Here is a 20,181-nt window from a genome sequence, read left to right on the forward strand (position 1 = left end):
TGGTCACCAACTAAGCACCGTAGTAGATTTCCCAAACTCCAGTTTACCACCTATGTCTGACAATCTATTTGAGGATGATATGCAGTGAAAAACTTAAGCTTGGTGCTCATAAACTTCCATAAAATTTTCCAAAAGTAGCTCATAAACTTCACATCCCTATCAGATACAATAGATCTTGGCACACGATGTAAGCAAACCACCTCCTGGAAGAGCTAGGTGGCTATCTTCAAAGCATCAGAGGTCTTACAGCAAGGAATAAAATGGGCCATCTTAGAAAAATGATCTACTACGACAAAGATGGAATCATTGCCTCATACGGTCTTCGACAAATCGAAAACAAAATCCATATTGATATCTTGCCATGGTTCTTGAGGCACGGGCAACGATATGTATAAACTTGTATTTTGCTTTCGTCATTTGGAAAGTTGGCAAATTCAGCATTGTTGCAACCATCTCGCCACGTCTTGCCTCAATGAAGGCCAATAAAATCTATCTTCTACTAGAGCAACTGTTTTATCACACCCAAAACAACCGTCGAGGCCACCCAAGTGTAATTCTTGCATCACATGCTCCCATAGAGAGGTGTCGAGCATACATAGATGAGTTCCAAAAAACAGATACCCATCATGCACACTGAACTTTGGGTGACTTACTACACGGTATGAAAATCAGCATAAATCTACCAAAACCAAGATCTCCCCTATAGTCAAGCTTTATCTAGTCGAAGCCGATCACTTCTACCAACATTGTTAACAACAAGTGGGTTTGCCTGCTCAATGCATCAGTTGCCTTGTTCTCAACTCCCAACCTATGTTTCAGCACAAAGGTGAATTCTTGGAGATAAGTACTCCATTTGCCATGCCTATGACTTTAACTTCTTCCAGGAATTGAGATACTTGAGTGCTTCATGGTCAAAGTAAATAACAAACTCTTTGCCGATGAGGTAATGCCACCAATGCCTCAGTGCCTGCACCACTATGTAAAATTCCACATCATATGTTGAGTACTCTTGTTTGGCTTCATTAAACTTTTCACTAAAGATAAGCCACCGAGTGTCTATCTTGACTAAGTAGTAAGTACCCCTCCAATACAAACACAATAAGCATCACGAGCGACTTCAAAAACATTGTTGAAGTCCGACAATTGAAGAACTGGGGTTGTAGTCATTTTAGCTTTAATTTCTTCAAAAGCTTTAGTAGTTGCCTTGGTCCACATAAACTATCCATTTTTCAAACATAAGAGTAATCGATGCCATAATGGTGCTGAAATTTCTGATAAATCTCCTATAAAAGGTAGCTAACCCATGGAAACTTCTCACTTCGTGAACGTTAGTAGCAATAGACCAATCTAATATTGCTTTTACTTTATCTAGGTCAACTTTTACACCTCGTGAAGAGACTGCAAAGCCAAGAAAGATCACATTCGCACTCATAAAAGTGCACTTCTTCAAGTTAATGTAGAGTTTTTCTTTTATGAGAACTCTCATCACTGGTTGAAGGTGATCAATGTGCTCGGAACCTCTTTGCTATATACAAGCATATCATCAAAATAGAGAACAACGAAGCGACCAATAAAGGGAGGTAATACTTGAGTTGTTACTCTCATGAAGGTGCTAGGAGCATTGGTCAGTCCGAAAGGCAAAACCAACCATTCATAGATGCTATTCTTTGTTTCGAATGTTGTCTTCCACTCATCCCCAGGTTTGATCCATATCCGGTGGTAGCCGCTTCCCAATTCAATCTTTGAAAAGACTCTAGAACCAACCGACATGTCAAGCACATCATCAAGTCACGTATTGGAAAGCAATACTAGATGGTTATTTTATTTATGGCACAGTTGTCCACACATTCGCCAACCCACATCCTTCTTTGGCATCAACAAGGCCGAGACAACAAACAGACTAAGGCTTTCTTTAATAAAGCCTTTTCTGCAACAATTCATCAACTTGTCTCTTTAACTCAGCATACTCGGTTGGATTCATCTTGTAGGCTGGTAGGTTAGGAAGCATAGACCCTGGAACAAGGTCGATAACATGTTGAATGTCCCTCATAGGTGGTAATTGATCCAGCAATTCATCAGGTACCAGATCTGAAAATTCAGACATCAACCTTTCTACTTGCATATTCATCACTTGCCCCTTTTTCAAGACCTTCTCTTTAACCTCCTACATCACTAGAGCATACATAACACCTCCCTCTTTGCTCTCTTCCTCAAATTGTCTCATAGATAAAACATTGGATGACTTCTTTGGTTCGGCTCTCTTTTTTATTGGTTCACTTGCTTTCATAGGCATGAGGAGAATCTTCTTGCCATTAAATTTGAAGGTAAATGTGTTGGCCTCTCCGTCATTGAACACCTTTTAGTCATAAAGCCAAGGCCTTCCAAGAAGTATATGAGAAATGTTCATGGGAACTACATCATACCAAATGGAATCTTCATAGTAGCCTATTTTGAAGTTCACCAAGCACCTCTTGGATACTAGAATCATTGTTTGAATTATCTCCGATATTATCGAAAATATCTCCGATTATCGTTATCTCCAGCTTGGCGATACCGATAACACTAGTAGTATTGGAAATTCCAAGGATCGAAAATGTATCGCTACATATCACCAACGCATCGATATTGCCAATATTTTCAATTGTGTAAATTTTGGCATCGCTTGTATTGCCAATGTATCGATATCACCAATGTATCACCAATATTTTTTACTGTGTAAATTCTAGGGGACGCTTGTATCACAAGTGTATCAGCGATATTTCAATAATACCGCCAACATAGAAAAATCACAGAAAGTTTGTTTATTAAAAAAAATCTATTTCAATTTTTTATGAGCACATTGTTCTATGCAGTTTTCAATTTGCCGTTGCTAATATTGATAATAATTCAATATTATCATTATCACAACATGCGCGATATCAAGACCACAATCTTTTGTTTCCTTTCTAGCTGTTGACGATTTCTTGGCAAAATATTGTGAGTTGTCGATATTTTGCAATATCGATGAATGTTTTGGATGGATGATTTGATGGTTAGATGGGATTGATGGGATGGTTAGATTGTTTCACATGCTTTTATGCCCCCATTAAATGGAAACTTATTGCGTATACATTCTTTTTGCAAATTTTTTTATTCCTAAACATGCAAATATGCGTATTTTAGCATCTACTGAAGTTCCACTGAAAAATCTACAATTTTCCCCATTTTTTCCTGCATTTCCGGTTATTAGCGATATCATCAACAATATGGATATTGTTTTTGTATCCCCATCTAGCGAAACTTGTAGCGATACCGATACTTTGAACACTGACTAAAATGTTCATGTCATTGACCCATGCAATCTTTTAGGGTTGTGGGTGTGCCTCCATTGGCAATTGTATCTTCTCAACCAGCTCTTGTGATACAACAATTGAACAATTTCCCCCATCAATAATCAGGTTGCACACCTTATCACCACACTTAACTCTAGTTTGGAAAAGAGTGGTTCGTCGCCAATCTTCAGTCTCTTCCTTAGGGGCTACAAGTACTCTCCGAACAGCTATCGATATTCCATCTTTCATACCACATTCATAGGTGTCTTCTTGTTATTCATCGGCCTCACATGGATCATTTTCCCCTTTGGATTCATTATCCCCTTCTTCCACACAAATAGCATTAACTTTCTGCGGGCAACGTGCTGCATATAGGAGCCTTGCCTTCATTCTCCACCAAAAGAGGTGGCTTTGAATTTGTAGGCTTGTTGGTTGTTGCATTATCAGGAGTTCTTGCTGTCTGGCTAATTTCAGCACCTCTTCGAGTCATCAACTGTCCAGCAACGGCGCCAAATCTTCTCCTAACGGACTGTCTAAGTTGTTGCTCAATTTCCAGAGCTAATTGGAATGCATAATCTATTCCATAATGCCTCACAGTGGTCATCTCACTTCAGATCTAAGGTCTAATTTGAAACGAGAGAGTATATGGCGTTCCTCCTCATTAATTTGAAAACGAACTATGAGCTCACTGAACCACTCCATGTATTCTTCCACTATCATGCTCCCTTGTCGAAGTTTGACCAATTGTTCATAAAGCATATCATCATAATCAAGAAGAAGATACTTCTCTTTTAACTTCAATTTTATCTCTTCCTAATAAACAATAGGTGGTTGGTCAAGTTGATACATGTGATCTTCCACACTTTTCCACCAAACACGAGCATGATTGATTCGGCTCGACGACATCATCCATGCCATACCATTCACCGTGACTAGCATTTATTGGTAGGATTGGGAGAAATGATAAAGGTGAATTCTTTGATCGAATTCCTACCTCCAATTGGGTTGTGCATGATTCAAATTTCAGTAAAGATGTAGCAAGGCACCAACAGATAAAAGTGGTGTCAAACGTGAACTTGTTCCCGATTATCACTAAAGAAGACTCCAAAAGTGCAATCAAATGGGCCAAGCTGAGAAGATATCTGTATAAAATTGCAAATCCAATTCAGGAATCTTTAGATCTTTGTTGGATCATGGATGAGTCCTTCTCATATGCCAAGCAAATGAAGACATGGGTCATCTGGCCAAAGATAGGGCTTGATGCAGGACAATTACCCACTTGCTCTAAAAGCTCTAACTGTTAGAGCATGGCGAATTAATCCATTTATCTCATAGCCTAGGCCCCACATCTCATGGGTTAGGACCTCAGCCGAACCCCCCTCGTGGGCCCCGAATCACATGGGTACCGCCTCACACAGGCCGCCCACCCTGAGTATCCCCGCATCCCACAGGCTACCCCACTCGAGCCCAGTGTAAAATGCACATAAATCACCCCCGGTGAGGAGTCTCGAACACAAGACCTCCCCCGTGGGCCCGCCCCACCCCGAGTGTGCCCCTGGATCCCACGAGTGACCCCACTCGAGTCCGGTGTGAAAATGCCCCTGCATTAATCACCCCTGGTGACAAGTCTCAAACACGAGACCTCCTGCTTTGATACCAATTTGATGCAGGACAATTAACCACTTGTTCTAAAAGCTCGAACTGTTAGAGCATGGCAAATTAATCCATTTATCTCATAGCCCAGGCCCCACATCTCATGGGTTAGGACCTCGGCCGAACCCCCCTCGTGGGCCCCAAATCACATGGGTACCGCCTCATACAGGCCGCCCACCCCAAGTGTCCCCGCATCCCACAGGCTACCCCACTCGAGCCCGGTGTGAAATGCACATTAATCACCCCCGGTGAGGAGTCTCCAACACGAGACCTCCCCCGTGGGCCCCGCCCACCCCGAGTGTGCCCCTGGATCCCACGGGTGACCCCACTCGAGCCCGATGTGAAAATGCCCCTACATTAGGGCTTCTAAGGATTCCCTTCTCTGAGAGTTGTAATGTTTCCATATTTGGCTTCTTATTGAAGTTTAGTTTCTTTGTAGTTTCCTTGTAACCAGTGTTGGTGTGTTTGTTTTGCTTTGCTTTCGCTTTTAACGAATTTCGCACTTATCGATGCAGGCCCATGGCCCACAAAGGCCCATATACGCCCAACAAGATGTTGGCCCATAGCCCACTATATGCTGATTTTTGTTATTGTTTCTTTATAGATTTGGGAGCCTAAATCAAAGATTGTAATTTACGATTTTTGCGACATATAGTGGGCTGATTTAAAGATGTGATTTCCGTGAGTGAAGATATGAAGGGGATGTTATTGATAAGATTGTATCTATGAGGCTGATTTAGAGATATAATTACTTTCTATGTTCGCCTTTTTTTATTAGGCTTCTACCATATTAAGGAAGATTAGATTGGTTTGAAAAAAATTGTGATTGATTTGAAATTAATCTCTTAGTTCGGGGGATTTTAATTAAAGATTCATTTAGGATCTATAAAAAGGGGTGGTGATATAAGAGTTAGTCATACGCATTTTTTAAAAGTATGAGTTTTCTTGTAAGTTTTCGTAAGAGAAGAATGTTTATATCAATAATGTTCTCTTCCTCTCCACTCTATTATTCTTAGGGGTATACTTCTTTTATTTTTTGCAATTTGGGTATCAAGATCTCATTGACTCAATAACCATATTGCGCCAATTATCCATAATAAAAAAATAAAAATAAAAAATAAAAACAGTAAACACCACAACAAAATTGGAAATAAAAAATTATGTAGCAATTCGACTGGTCCTACAAGAAACTCCCCTCAAACTTTACATTAAAAATAAAATTAAAATTAAAAAATTAAAAAAAAAAAAAAAAAAAAAAAAAAGAAAGAAGAAGAAGAAGAAGAAGAAGAAGGAGAAGGAGGAGGAGAAATCTGCAAGACAACATAAGGAAGAAAGTTAAACTCCAACCAAGATGGGAAAGTTGATTTTCTAGAAGCAACCACGACCACGTCCTTTGAACATAAAACAAACCACTAAAAAAAGGAAATTGCTAACATCACTGAGATTATGGCAAACATACAATGGCAACAGAGATGCACTCAAAAAAGCAAAGCACCGGCAAGAAGTTGCCCTACCTGCTGGCAAGGTGTTCCATATCCGTTACGATACGCCCGTAAAGGCCGATACCTATAGGTAACAGCCATGACCGTTACGCGATACGAGGGTGAAACAGGGCAGTTGGCTTTTTGGGACCGTATCGGCCGTTATGGTGGCCGTAAAGGCCATTATGGGGCAAAACAACCGTTACCCCCACAACGGTTGAAAAATGACAACTTTTTTCCTTATTTAAATCCATTTTTCTTCTCTCTTTTTTCACTTTCTCATTCCAAAAACTCTTCTAAATCATTTTACAATAGATTTCGACCACTTACTGTAATTTTTAAGATTAAAACCGTAGATTGAAGTGATTTGAGAGAATAGAAACTCTGAGGACCTTCTTTTTAAAAGATTGAAAAAGTAGTATTTATACCTTTTTTCTAGTTCTGATACTTGATTGTGATGTGTAAACATTAGATACATATTAATCATGTTCACAAATTCACTAGACAGCCCGATACAACACTCTCACCAAACAGTGGACCGTTACACTATCATAAACATGTTCAAAACAAAAAATGAATATATATTTGAAATATTTACATTATTCTGGAATTTCTAGATATTTTTTCAGAATTTTTCAGGCAAAAGAAAATTTTCAACCGTTATGGGGGTCGTAACACCCTTGTATCGGCCATTACAGCCGGTACCCGTATCAGTAACGGTGGTGACCGAAACGAGATACCTTGCATGCTAGAGGTTTAAGAAAAAGTAGAAAAATGCAAGAGTCAAAAAGAAACTGGCAACGTGCAAAGAAAAGGACTGACAAAGAAATAAATAGGACCCACAAAACTCTGACAATTAATCAATAAATAGAAAGAAAAGCATTTCCCACCAAAAAAAGGAAATAAATTACACTTTGTTGATGCATATTACAAAAACCTCAACAATTTAAACACAGCTCATCTAGGTAAACTCAACAGGTCTTGGGCAAACTTAGCTTTATGACACTAAATAAAAACTCAGTTGTGTTTCCACACAACCCAACTGAGGCCAAAAGGCACTTCTTTCTTTATTCTTTTTGTATGCTTTCACAGGCAATAACGAGGGGTGAATGAAAGGAGCCAACCAAAGCATTGTTGAGGAGCTCACATCTCCGGCATCTCGGGTGGGGTCTTATATTTAATGAGTTTAAAGGAGATTTTGACAGAGATCAATATTCAAAATATTGGAAAGCCTCCAAAGGTAAATCACTCAAAGCCCCTCCAAAGAATCAAAACTTAGTTTTGGATCGCGACTTGCATGGGTACACAACCCACTTGTTCACAGTATCAGAACTGATGCATTTTTCTTTGTGGGGCACATCTTGTTCTCCTCCAAGTCCAAGTCAATTAGGACGAGTCAACTTGGAAACAGACAACCATCTATAAAGATGTCAGCAATTAAAGATAATTGTGGCTTGAATCCAAGGTAATATGGAATTGAAGAACTGTAGGGATTGATAAATAATAAAATGAGAGATAAGTAAAGGTAGAATTTTTTTTCCTTTCTTTTTTTTTTGTTGGTTTTGCCCCTTCGTTGTTGGGTATTGATCTAGCCGACCACAACTGATTGGGATAAGACTTGGATGATGATTATGATTATGAGTGTCAATGACACAGGGAAGGGCATAAAAAGGTGAAGAGAAAGATCGCTGTCTTTTTTTAAGTAGTCAAAACCTTGAATCCACAAGGTAGTTCTTTAATCCACAAGAAAAAGAAATGAGATAAAACTCGAATATTTTTTATTGAATAATGTCTATAATGTGTCTTATTTCTCGATTACATTACTAATATAAAAAAATATAAAACCCTAACTCAAAATTACCCAAAATAGCAAAATTCTAACCGTAATTGAAAGTTACCTAAAATAGTAAAACCATTGTTGTCATGTGTGACTGCACATTCGCATATGCGCACACTGGAGTGGAAATCGCATATGCGACAGTGGCATATGCGATTTCTGCACGTGTGATCGCATATGCAATATATGTAATCGCATATTGGCCAAGGGTCAGAAATCTAACCATTTTCTGACTGTTGGAATTTATTTTTTCAAAAATCAGCCTTTTCCCTATTGAAAAAAAAAAAGGCATTCATATCCTCCTATTTGCATACTAGATGCACTCAAACTCTCTCTACTCCCATACACTTTCAAAGTCTCAAATCTCTCATTCTCTCTTACATAATTACATTCTCCATCTTTCGACCCTCAAATCCAAAGCCTCCAAGGCCCAAGCTCCATAATTCTTTCAAGTTTCAATCAAGATTCAAGAAAGTAAAACAAGCAAGAATACATCAAAATTGAATTCCAAGTCAAGTCTCACATTTCATTTTCTACACCCATCTCTTTCTAGTTTCTTCTAAATATCATTTCATTTTCTACATCACATAATTCTCATTCATTTCATTTTCTACATTTTCTTATTTATTATATTCATTCTCTAGTTACATAATATTCATTCATAATCATACACACACTCTCTTTCTATCTCTCTTTCTTTACATTCAAGAGTCAAGAGACTCAAAACTTTTTTTTTTATTTTTAGTTTGTTACAACTTACAACTTACAAGAAGATTCATAAGATTCTACTTTCAAGAATCAAGTAAGAGTTCAAAGGCAAGAATTTACGTTCTACAAAAGCAACAAGAGTTGAAGACTACAAGTCTACAATATTCAAGAGTCAAGACAAGAAGTGAAGAATATATTTCCAAATTTTAGATTGTGTAATTTGTGTTTTTGTAATTGTGTAACTCTCTCTCTCACCCCCTCTTCTACTACAAGTGTAACTCTCTCTCTCTCTCTCTCTCTCTCTCTCTCTCTCTCTCTCTCTCTCTCTCCTTTAGTGTTTAGTTTTTACTAGTTTACAACTTACAAGTTATAAAAAAAAAAAGAATCAATACACACACCACACCATGTCTTCTTCCCAATCTTCCTCTTTGAAACCCAAGTTGAATGACCCAGGTTGGAAGTATGGGCACTATCGCAGTGTTACGGAGAAGACTCACATAGTATGTGAGTTATGTGGGTATGTGGGTTCCGGTAGCATTGCGAGGCACAAGCAACACCTTACACATTTACCGGGGTCAAATGCAAAAGCATGCGATAAAATTATTCCAGAAATTCGAAAGGAAATCGTTGAGTATATGGATAAACAATCGAGAAAGAGATGCAATAGTGCCTTCTGTCACGACAAATATATGTAACAAGACGCGTACGAAGATATAAACATAGTTGATGTAGATGAAGCTAGTCCTCCTCCCCCTACTTTGACAATCCGGTCTAGACCACCACCAATAGCCTCGAAAAGAGTCCGAGGGCATGGGCCCATGGATAGATGGTGTAGACCACACCTCGACGATGTGGTCGACCAAAGAGCCAGCTCAAACAACTTTAAAAAATCGGTATAAACAAAAAGATAGGAAAACCACTATTCAATATATTGCTAAGTGGTTTACCAAACCGGCATTGCTTTCAACGCAATTAAATCAATAAGCTTCAAAGTTACGGTTGATGATATAAGTCAATTTGGACCTGAGCTTAAACCTCCATATCATGAAAAGAGAAAAACGTGCCTCAAAGCCAAAGTTGATTATGCACGATCCTTTATAACCGAATATAAGGAATCATGAAAAACATATGGTGTTCACTCATGGCCGATGGATGGACTGATAGATCCGATCGGTCTCTGATTAACTTTCTAGTAAATTATCCAGCTGCCCAACTGGAACAATGTTCTTGAAGTCCATGGATGCATCGGGTCATTTGCATACTGGAGAATACTTGTTTAGCTTACTAGATAATGTAGTTGAGAAAATAGGTGAGGAATACGTTATGCAGGTAATTATAGACAACGAAGCCTCATATGGAATCGTCGGTCGTCTTCTTATTTATGGAGAAGAGACGTCGTTTATTTTGGACCCCTTATGCCGCCCATTCTGTTGATATGATATTAGAAGATATAGATATGTTATTTTTAAATGCAATTGCAAGGGCTAGAAGAATCACGATCTTTATGTATAAACACACCATTCTTCTCAATCGAATGAGAAAACACATTGAGGGTAACTTGCTACGTCCAGCAATCAACCATTTCGCTACAGCCTTCTTAACACTACAAAAATTACATGCAAAAAAATTAGAACTTAAAAGCTTTGTAGTGTCGACCGATACAAGTGGGCCTTGGTCAAAGAATGCTGAACGAAAACAGGTTCAACAAATAATCATTTCGCAAAGTTTTTGTACTCAAGTGGTAAAGGCACTAAAAGCATACGAGACCTTAGTCACTGTGTTATGATTGGTGGACGGAGATGAGAAGCCTCCGATAGGTTACATATATGATGCAATGAAGAGAGCGAGAAATAAGATCATGGACCATTTTAACTATAAAGAGTGTGATTACAAGCCAATTATAGATATTATGGATAGAAAATGGGGCGGTCAAATGTCATCTCCATTGTATTCGGCTGCTTACATCCTTAACCCGGCCTGTTTATTCGGTTCTCCTGATCTATCAGAAGCACTTACAATTTAGTAATTGTAACTTCAATTTATAAGTTATAAGTGTAAGCTAATTAACTAAATAGCTAATGCCAAATGCACTTTCTTTCATGCAAATTCACACCAAGAAAAGGAATCATCTTGAACAAAAGAAGCTCAACGACTTAGTCTTTGTCCAATACAATCAGAAATTACGAGAACGATTCCAAACAAGGAAAGAAAAGCCTCGTTTCTTTGACCCTATTTGCTTAGATGAACTGAATACAGATGACAAGTAGCTCGGAGAGACGGAGGACCCAATATTTGCTGAAGATGACCTGACATGGGCGCAAGTTGAAGATGCCGTATACGAATCGACACCTAGAGAAGGTAATTCTACTTCCACTCGAAGGCGGAGGATAGGAGGGGGCGGGAGGCGAGTAGTAGCAGTCAACCCGGAAGAGATTAAGGAGATAGAAGAAGAAGACGATGATGATCAAGTTGAAGATCCACCGTTGGATGTTAATGAAGTATTAGTACATACAGAAGAAGAAGAAGTGTATGTGAAAGAAGGAGATAAATTGGATGATGACGATGGGGGTGGTGATCAAATGCCACAATGGCAAATAGATCAATGTATATAGTATCATTTACTATTTAGTATTATTTTGTTATAAACTTATAATAGATCAATAATAAATAAATAGCTTCTTCATTTTGTTTACTTACTAAGTGTGTTGACTGTTGACTTGATATTTGTTAACTCTATTGTCGAATGTTGATGACTTCATGTTTAATTCATTGTTTAATTAGTTTTATTTTACTTAAATGTATTGCAAGGGCATATAAATTTATTTATCTATTAACTTAAGAAAGTTCCCCCTACTTTCCTTTTTTTTTCTTTTTTCTTATTTTCCCCCTATTTTTCTAATTTTTTAAAATGTTCTGAAAAAAAATTATATATATATATATGCGACTGCATATGCGATTGTGTGATCGCATATGCGCACAGGCATATGCGATCGCACACGATCGCATTTGCGATATGACAACTTTGAGCAAAACTCATCTAAAGCCTAATTTGCCAAAAATAGAAAGTCCTGATAAACCTTACTAAAGGACTCCTAGCATTATTACAAGTAATTTCTTTTTTTAAAAAAATGGAAATCTAAAACTCTAAAAATAAGGAAATACTACAAAAATCGGAATTACTAAAAGTAGTAATTTTTTTCTAAAATCTCGTTTTTGAACTAAAAGCATGTGTTTTCTCTCGAAATGAACAGACGTGACCCACCATGTTGGTCAGTTGAACCCGGATGGCCCATTACGGTAAAGATTGATAGGTCGTGTATCCTGCAACGATACCCAAATCAAAAGTCATGGGCGATTTATGGTTCGCACTTTAAACGGAAATTTCTCCCTATCCGGATTGAATTTCTTCGAACCGTATGCACTTGGGGCCCAATTACGTCATGCCTTTATGTGAGACTAGGCCCAAATCTGACACACTACTTCCACTTTTATTTGGCCTTCTTTTGGCCAGCCATGCTAGAAATGTATCTGTGTCATGTCCTTCATCAGTCCCCTCCACTTGGAAACAACTCGTCCTCGAGTTATTTAATGGACTCGGCTCATGATACTCATACTGGTCGGCCACATTGAAAGCGTGTGAGATCTCCATGCCCTTGGGAAGATCAACAATATAGGCGTTATTATTGATTTTCCCGAGGATCAAAACAGGGCCTATCTTCTTATTCCTCAACTTGTTATGTGTTCCAGTCGAAAACCTCTCCTTGCGCCGATGAACTAATGGGTTATCACCCACTTCAAACACCTTCCGACACCGATGTTTACCAGCCTCTTGCTTATATTTGACATTAAGACTCCAATAACTTTTTCTAGATATCGGCATGCACTATTGCGATATAGTCCGCCATGTTTTCTACCGCAACACTCATAACCAGTAATTTGGGCAAAGGGACCAGGTCGAGTGTATGTTTGGGAACACGACCATACACAACCTCGAATGAGGACTTGTCGATGGATCGATTATGTATTTTGTTGAAGGCGAACTCCGCCTGAGTAAGAGCAATATCTCGCATGAAAGGCAATTCGTCGAGAAATTCATCGAGCATAATTCCCTTCGACTCTTGCAACACTAGTTTCAACCTCTTTATGATGTTCATGGGTTCTACTTCTTTTTCCTTTTCAACTAATGCATTGATCTCTCCCCCGTCTCCTCGGATTTTTTTGACGAAATCCCATTCGGTTACGAGAGACCGCCCCTCCACCTTAGAAGTCTTAGGCCGGTTTTCTGTTCTCATAGGAGCGAGGATAATCTTTCTACCATCTTTAACAAATATAAATATGTTATCCCGATATCTATACATAGCATCACCATGATACTGCCATGGTCAACCAAGTAGCATGCGACAAGCCTTCATATCAACCACGTTACACATTACTTCGTCCTTATAATATTGACCAATGGAGAAGGGAATACGACATTGTTCAGTTACTTTTGTTTCGCTGTCCTCCTTGATCCATCCAATCGTGTACAGAGGGGTGTTTTTCTATCTTCAGTTGCAATTTTTCCACCAATCTTCAACACGAGATTCTCGCCACTACCACCATCTATAATAAGATCACAGACCCTTTGGTTCACGGAGCACCTCGTTCAAAAGATGTTTTGTCGTTGTAAATCTCTCCTCTTTTAGCATGACAAAGGCTTCCTCACGATCATAATGGTGGCATGCGATTCACCATTATTGGATAGTGGCCTGGGATTCATCACCAATGCCACACAACAAACATAGTGACCACGAGCTCCATCGCCGATCTCATGTTGCTCATTATAATGAACATGGGTCTATCCAAATGCCTTTGTCAAATGGTCGATCGTTGCTCGCAATCCTTGCATGGCTTGTAGATTCTCTCGCCGGAAAGCTTCAAACGTCGTCGTTGTCATAGGATTGTTCCCTGGAGCACCGCCCATGGCACCTTTATTCTTCTACGTGGGGCATTTATCTTCTCAGCCGCACTAATTAGAATAAGAGGCTGGAAACGCTAAATTCTTCCTGTATCCATCCATGAGGAGTAGCAGAACAATAGGCTCCAGAGCCAATTTGACTGACAATAACATTCAACGGTCCGCAGAGATTTGTTAGGAATTGGCATGAGACGAACTAGAAATGTACTACTTTATTTATGACTTGGAGGAGGGTCTTATCAACGATGCATTATAGGCTTATAATATCTCGTATGAATGCTAATATAAGGGTGCGATGAGGTAGTTTCTTGATTGATTGATTTATCTCTTTCGGTAAGCAAGTCAACGTCCCTCTTTCCGTTGTTGTCGACTTGGCTTAGATAATCTTTCCTGGCTTTCCGGTCAGTTCGCTAGTGCAGGTGGATCAGAGAATACATCTCCAGTTGCAATAGTCGACTTAGTCAACTATTTCTTTGCGGTTGATTGTTGCCTACACCATCATCAAATGCCATCAAACTGAGGAAAAGCCTCACTCTTATGCCAATTGACGTAGGGAAGGGCGTGAAAAGGTGAAGAAAAAGATCACCATTTTTCTCAAGTAGTCAAAACCAATGTTGTTGAATCGCATATGCAATCATGTGTGATCACATATGCCTATGCTCATATGTGATCACACAATTGCATATGCGACCAAATATTTTTAAATTTTTTAGTTTTTGAAATTTTTAAAAATAAAAAATATATATATGGGAAATTTTAAAAATAAAAATAAAAAAATATATAAGAAATTAAGGGAAACTTTCCTGAGTTAATAGATAACTAATTTTACATATTTAAAATACATTCGAGAGAAATAAAATTAATTAAACAATAAATTGAACATCAAGTACTTGAATCTTGATCTTCCAACTTGTAAGAGAGGGAATGTATGAGAGAGAGAGAGAGAGAGATTAAGACCACTTGAAATTAAGAAATGTAAGAGAAGATGAGAGTAGGAGAGTTTTGGAGTGAGAATATTGCAAATGAATGAGGTTTGGAAGCCTTTTTATAGGCAAAAAGTTATTTTTTTGCAAATAATAATAATGTGCCAACCATTAGCCAATATGCAATCGCATATTTTCACATATGGCACATATGCGATCTACATATGGATATGTGCATATGCGCATATTTAGTCGCACATGACAACAATGGTCAAAACCTTGAATCCACAAGGAGAGAGAGAGAGAGAGAGAGAGAGAGAGAGAGATAAAACTCATATATTTTTTATTGAATAATGTCTATAATGTGTCTTACTTCTCAATTACACCACTAACGAAGAAAAAATAAAACCCTAATTTGAAATTACCCAAAATAGCAAAATTCTAACCCTAATTGAAAGTTACCCAAAATAGTAAAGCCCATTTAAAGCCTAATTTGTCAAAAATAGAAAGTCTAGATAAACCTTACTAGAGGAGTCCTAGCATGATTGCAAGTAATTTCTTAAAAATGATGGAAATCTAAAACTCTAAAAATAAGGAAATACTACAAAAATCAAAATTACTAAAAATAGTATTTTTTTTTTCCTAAAATCCCGTTTTTTAACTAGAATCGTGCGTTTTCCCCCAAAAACGACAAACACGGCCCACATGTGGGTCGATTGACCCCGGATGGCCCATTATGGTAAAGATTGATAGGTCTTGCATCCCATAACGATACTTAGGTCAAAAGTTATGGTCGATTTATGGTTCACACTTCAAACGGCAATTTCTCCCTATCCGGAATGAATTTCTTCGAACTGGACGAGCCTGAGGCCCAGTTACATCATGCCCTACGTACGACTAGGCTCAAATCTGACGGACTACGTCCGCTTTTGTTTGGCCTTCTTTTGGTTCAGAAATGCTAGGAATGTATATGTGCCACGTCCTACATCAATCGGTTATTTATCTCTTTATTCTAAAGCCATAATTTCATGCGCAACCAATGCTTGCTCCATGGAAATTTAATTACTAGCCGATTCTTGCTCCATTCCATGGCACAAGCGTAACCACATTGAGTTTTCCTTCAGTCAAGTGTCTAAGAAGGCGAACTTGCTAGCCGGTTCATTGGCTAAATGTGTTTTAAGGTCATCTCATTGTATCAAGGAGTCCAATCCGCTAACTTTAAGGCATTGTATTAAGTTCAACTTTTTTGCGCCTTCTTTTTGCAATAAAATTGATCAAGTATCAAGAAAAGAATGTCAACCCAAGTAGTTGGGACAAGGCCATGAAGATGGTGTTGATCATGATCCCAGAGAAACATTTAAGGACCGGTACAAAAACCGGTCCTCTAAGAATAAAGGCATTTTGTTGAAAATGGAGATCAACGAAAATTGAAATAGGTTCAATCAGTCAGTAATATGGTCCACTCCTTCATTTAGAAATGGAAACTAAATATAGACAGCAATTTGATTAGTACAGTGATACAAGCAAATCAAAGTCATTGCTTAGTATTGTTCCACCACTTGGTGCATGCAAACTAAATATCAATGGCAATTTCATTGTAACCCAATAGCTCTAGACATTGTTGAAGTCCTTAGAGATGATAATGCGGATTCCTTTTCTTTTTTTCTTTTTCTCCTTTTTTTCCTTTTTTTTTCTTTTTTGTTTACTGATGATGATAAAGGGGATATCAAAGTTATCGATTGTAATCAGCCTATGTAATAGACTATATTAGATAGCGCTTGATTGTAATCAACCTATGTAATAATCTATTACATTGCACCAGTTCACAGCCCCGATAAAGGAGTGTTGTGTCATGTTGGCAGCCGACATCAAACTTATGCCATAGCTTCCAACACAAGTCTAAAAATATGGTGATGCAAGGATATCTGATGACCTGATCCTAGATGCATGTATAATCAGGTTAAAGAATGTTCAAGTAAATACACGAATCAACTAACCGTTTCCAATCAAAGGGATTAGGTAAATTTCAACACAAAGATGAAGTCATTCCGTTAGGATCATGCCCCTTTAGCATAAAATCACGTAAACAGTAAAAAGGGATGACCTATGGATATGAGGATATCCCAGATCTAACATAAGTCAGTCCACGGTTAAGCTTGGATCTGATTCTACTGATTAATCATCCCTCTTTTCCGTTTGAACTAGAAAAGGGATATCCAAAGAGGAACAAAAGGGGTGAAGAATGAAGGGTTTGAGATAAAGAAAGTATAGTCATTTTGTCCTCAAAAGAAAAATGAGGATAATTCTTACCTTTTTCTGCACCTCGAAGATCTAGAAAGAAGAAAACCTGAAATAGGGGTGGAATCCTCAACACCCAAGTGCCAATTCTGAAACCCTAATCTCTTGAATAAAGAGGAAGAAAAATACGAATTTCTATTCATTCAATAATAATAAAAATAGGGTTTCTCACAATGTATATATAAGCTATGGAAAAAGCAAAAGTGCACTAAAGCCCCTGAAAACAAGAAAAATAACCAAAAAGACAAAAAAATAAAGAAAGTGCAATAAAGCCCCTGAAACAAGAAAAAAAGAACAAAATGCCTAAAACTAAAACACCCGTGTGGTAGGGTGTAAAATCCGACCCATGGATCTATGGTCAAGATGCGGTCATGCCGATCCTGCCCTCATAGCGCGTCAGAAAATGGGTTTGATGGACCCAACGTCCATCCACATCAACTCCTCTGCTCTGGTACTCCGTCGGCGATGCCTCCTCCTCTAGTACTATAGAATTGTTATTTTTAGGTCATTGGGGAATTCAGGATTCTAATGAAGCATTACCCCAAGATGTCGAAGTTGACTTGAAGCACTTCAAAGACTAACTCTCTAGCCCAGTAATCGGGACTCAACAAATCCAATCGTATTTGTAGACTGCAGTTGGGATGTCTCTGGAACCTTGGAGGTTTTCCTTCACTGTAAATGAGACCAGAACCTCATCTTTCAAAAAAAAAAAAAAAGACCAAAACCTTTATCTACCATCACTGTATCGTTTAATCATGTGTCAACATATGTGAATTCATAGGCAAATTCCATTGCAAAACAAGGGGTATTTCGCCCTTTTTCTGTTGATAGGCTCTCATTATCTAGTACCTTGATGGATACTGTAATTACATTCTCCTCTCTTAATGAATCCCATTGAGTAGAAAAAGACACAGCCACTCCCAGAAACCAACCAGGAAAACATAGGATCTCCACGTACAGAAATAGGACAAAAATGCAACAATAACCACAGAGTGAAACAGCAGGTCAACACTCCATTTGGGTTAAAAAACGGGGGAGGGGGGGGCAAGATTCAATACCCATGATGGAACAACCAAAACAACAACAAAAACATGGAAAAGAATTTTACCAATAGTGAAATCCCAATCATAGAAACATGAAGAAAATGAAGCATCCACCTAAAATGAAATGTAATGCACATAACAAGAACAGGGGAATAAATGTAGCAGTAATTCAAAAACAGAAACAAAAACAAGGTGCAGAACTCCCGCCAACATCTAATAACATCAAAATCAAAACCTTTACAATTTTTTTGCGGCATCAAACTCAACAACACTTCAAAAAACAAATATGCAATCTTCAATCAAAGCAACGGCAACAGAGAAAAATCCAAATGACAATGCCCATCAGAAGAGCATATCAAATAAAAAATAATAATAATAAGAAAATAAAATCATAACACCACCAAAATTATATTACAATCCAATGAAAATCAACAAAGCTAAGGACCAAACTAAAACCCTTGTTTAATTTTTCCTAAAAGAGTATCAAAACTCACCGATGGGATTGACTTCACCGCCATAACCATGTACTCTGACAATCTCCTCAAATGCGACAGCAGCATCCCTCGGCACACCATACCACGTCTTCCCTGCTCCCATATGCAAGTAATTCAAACTATGCAAATCATGGTCCTCAACATGCCATGCAAACCAGCTAAACATCATCGCAACATACACCATTGGAGATGTCACCCCTGGTATCTCCTCCTTCATGAACCTCAACAATGACCCTTTTGCCCTTGATGCCCCCCTCATATTCCACGCGGTCTCCCCCACCGTCTCCCCGCACTTCTTCCCACTGGCAGCTGCGAAAGCAGACCCAGGCATGTCATTCGCGTACTCCACTGAGAAAGGCTTGTCCGCGCATGCCTTCCAGAATAGGCTCTCGATCTCCAGTGCGGATGGGGCCCGCTTCCCACCCCTCTTCAGGTGGACCCGCTCAAACTGCCTTGCCTTCGCCTCAAACTGCTGCAGGGTGTAGGTCTCGCCGCTCTGCCAGACGGGCTTCTGCACGGGGCGGGGCTTGCGGGGGCAGAACCCGATCTGCTGCTGGCGGGTGTTGAATGTGGGATGGCTACAGGGGTGGCGGGCCGCGAAGGAGCGGTTGAGGTTGGAGATTGCAGTTTTCTTGGGCGGAGGTGGGAGTGGGGGCACGATCTTGCAGATGCCGAATTTGGACGCTTCGGGCTCGATCTTGAGAATGTAGGAGATAGGGTCTTGAAATTCTGCCAGGGTGGGGTGGTATTCTGGGGCTACAGGAAGGGATTTCAGCCATGGAAGGATTTCTGGAGTTGGGTCTGGAGCTGCTGCTGCTGCCATTGAAGGAGAAGAAGGACGAAGATATTTTCATTGGCTGGTTTTCATACTGCTGCTGAAACAAGAAATGGAGATGAACATTTAAAAAAAAAAAAAAAAAAATGCAGAATAAATTATTATTTAAAAAAAAAAGAGAGATTCTCTCTCTTCTTTTTTTTTCCCCTACTCTGTCTCTCTCTCTCTCTCTCTCTCTCTCTCTGTTGAAAGCAAGAGAAACAGAATAGCAAGGAGAGAACCGTGAGTGAGCGAAGTGAGAAGGGTTGAGTGAGGTTTTTATTCTGTGGTTTTGGGGAGGGTTTCGATAACGGGGTTGGATTTGGTGAGAATTGCTTTTTTGCCACTGTGGACGTTTGATATCTTTTTATGGGATTGGGTTCTGGGAAATTACTTTCGTGCCCACTGTGGTTATATGAATATGGGTCTGGTTTGGAGGGAACTACCTTAATGCCATTGTGTTTTTTGTATAGGGTAGAATTGGGAAGATGATAAATGCTGTGATTGTTCGGAAAAGGACATATGCAGTGGAATATGCTATGTGGCAAACATGCGTCGGGCTAAGGCCGTTGATCAGGGGGGGACTCGAAAGCATATCTTGGGCAAAATGCCAAGGTTATGTTAGAGATGGATTGGGGCTCTCATCGGACGGCGCTTGAGCT

General features: G+C 39.0%; 1 protein-coding gene across 1 annotated transcript in view; it reads right to left on the reverse strand.

Moving 5' to 3' along the window:
- LOC131239908 (lysine-specific demethylase REF6) overlaps nucleotides 1-19,626 on the reverse strand; it is an 89,124-nt gene extending 69,498 nt beyond the window's left edge. The window contains exon 1 of the mRNA XM_058237838.1: nucleotides 18,706-19,626. Coding sequence (XP_058093821.1) covers nucleotides 18,706-19,528 — 823 coding nt within the window. The 5' untranslated portion in view covers nucleotides 19,529-19,626. The remainder of the gene's footprint in view (nucleotides 1-18,705) is intronic.
- Between the last annotated feature and the right edge of the window lie 555 nt (nucleotides 19,627-20,181).

This window comes from Magnolia sinica, chromosome 3 (assembly GCF_029962835.1).
Source record: "Magnolia sinica isolate HGM2019 chromosome 3, MsV1, whole genome shotgun sequence".
In the NCBI taxonomy this organism is placed as follows: Eukaryota; Viridiplantae; Streptophyta; class Magnoliopsida; order Magnoliales; family Magnoliaceae; genus Magnolia; species Magnolia sinica.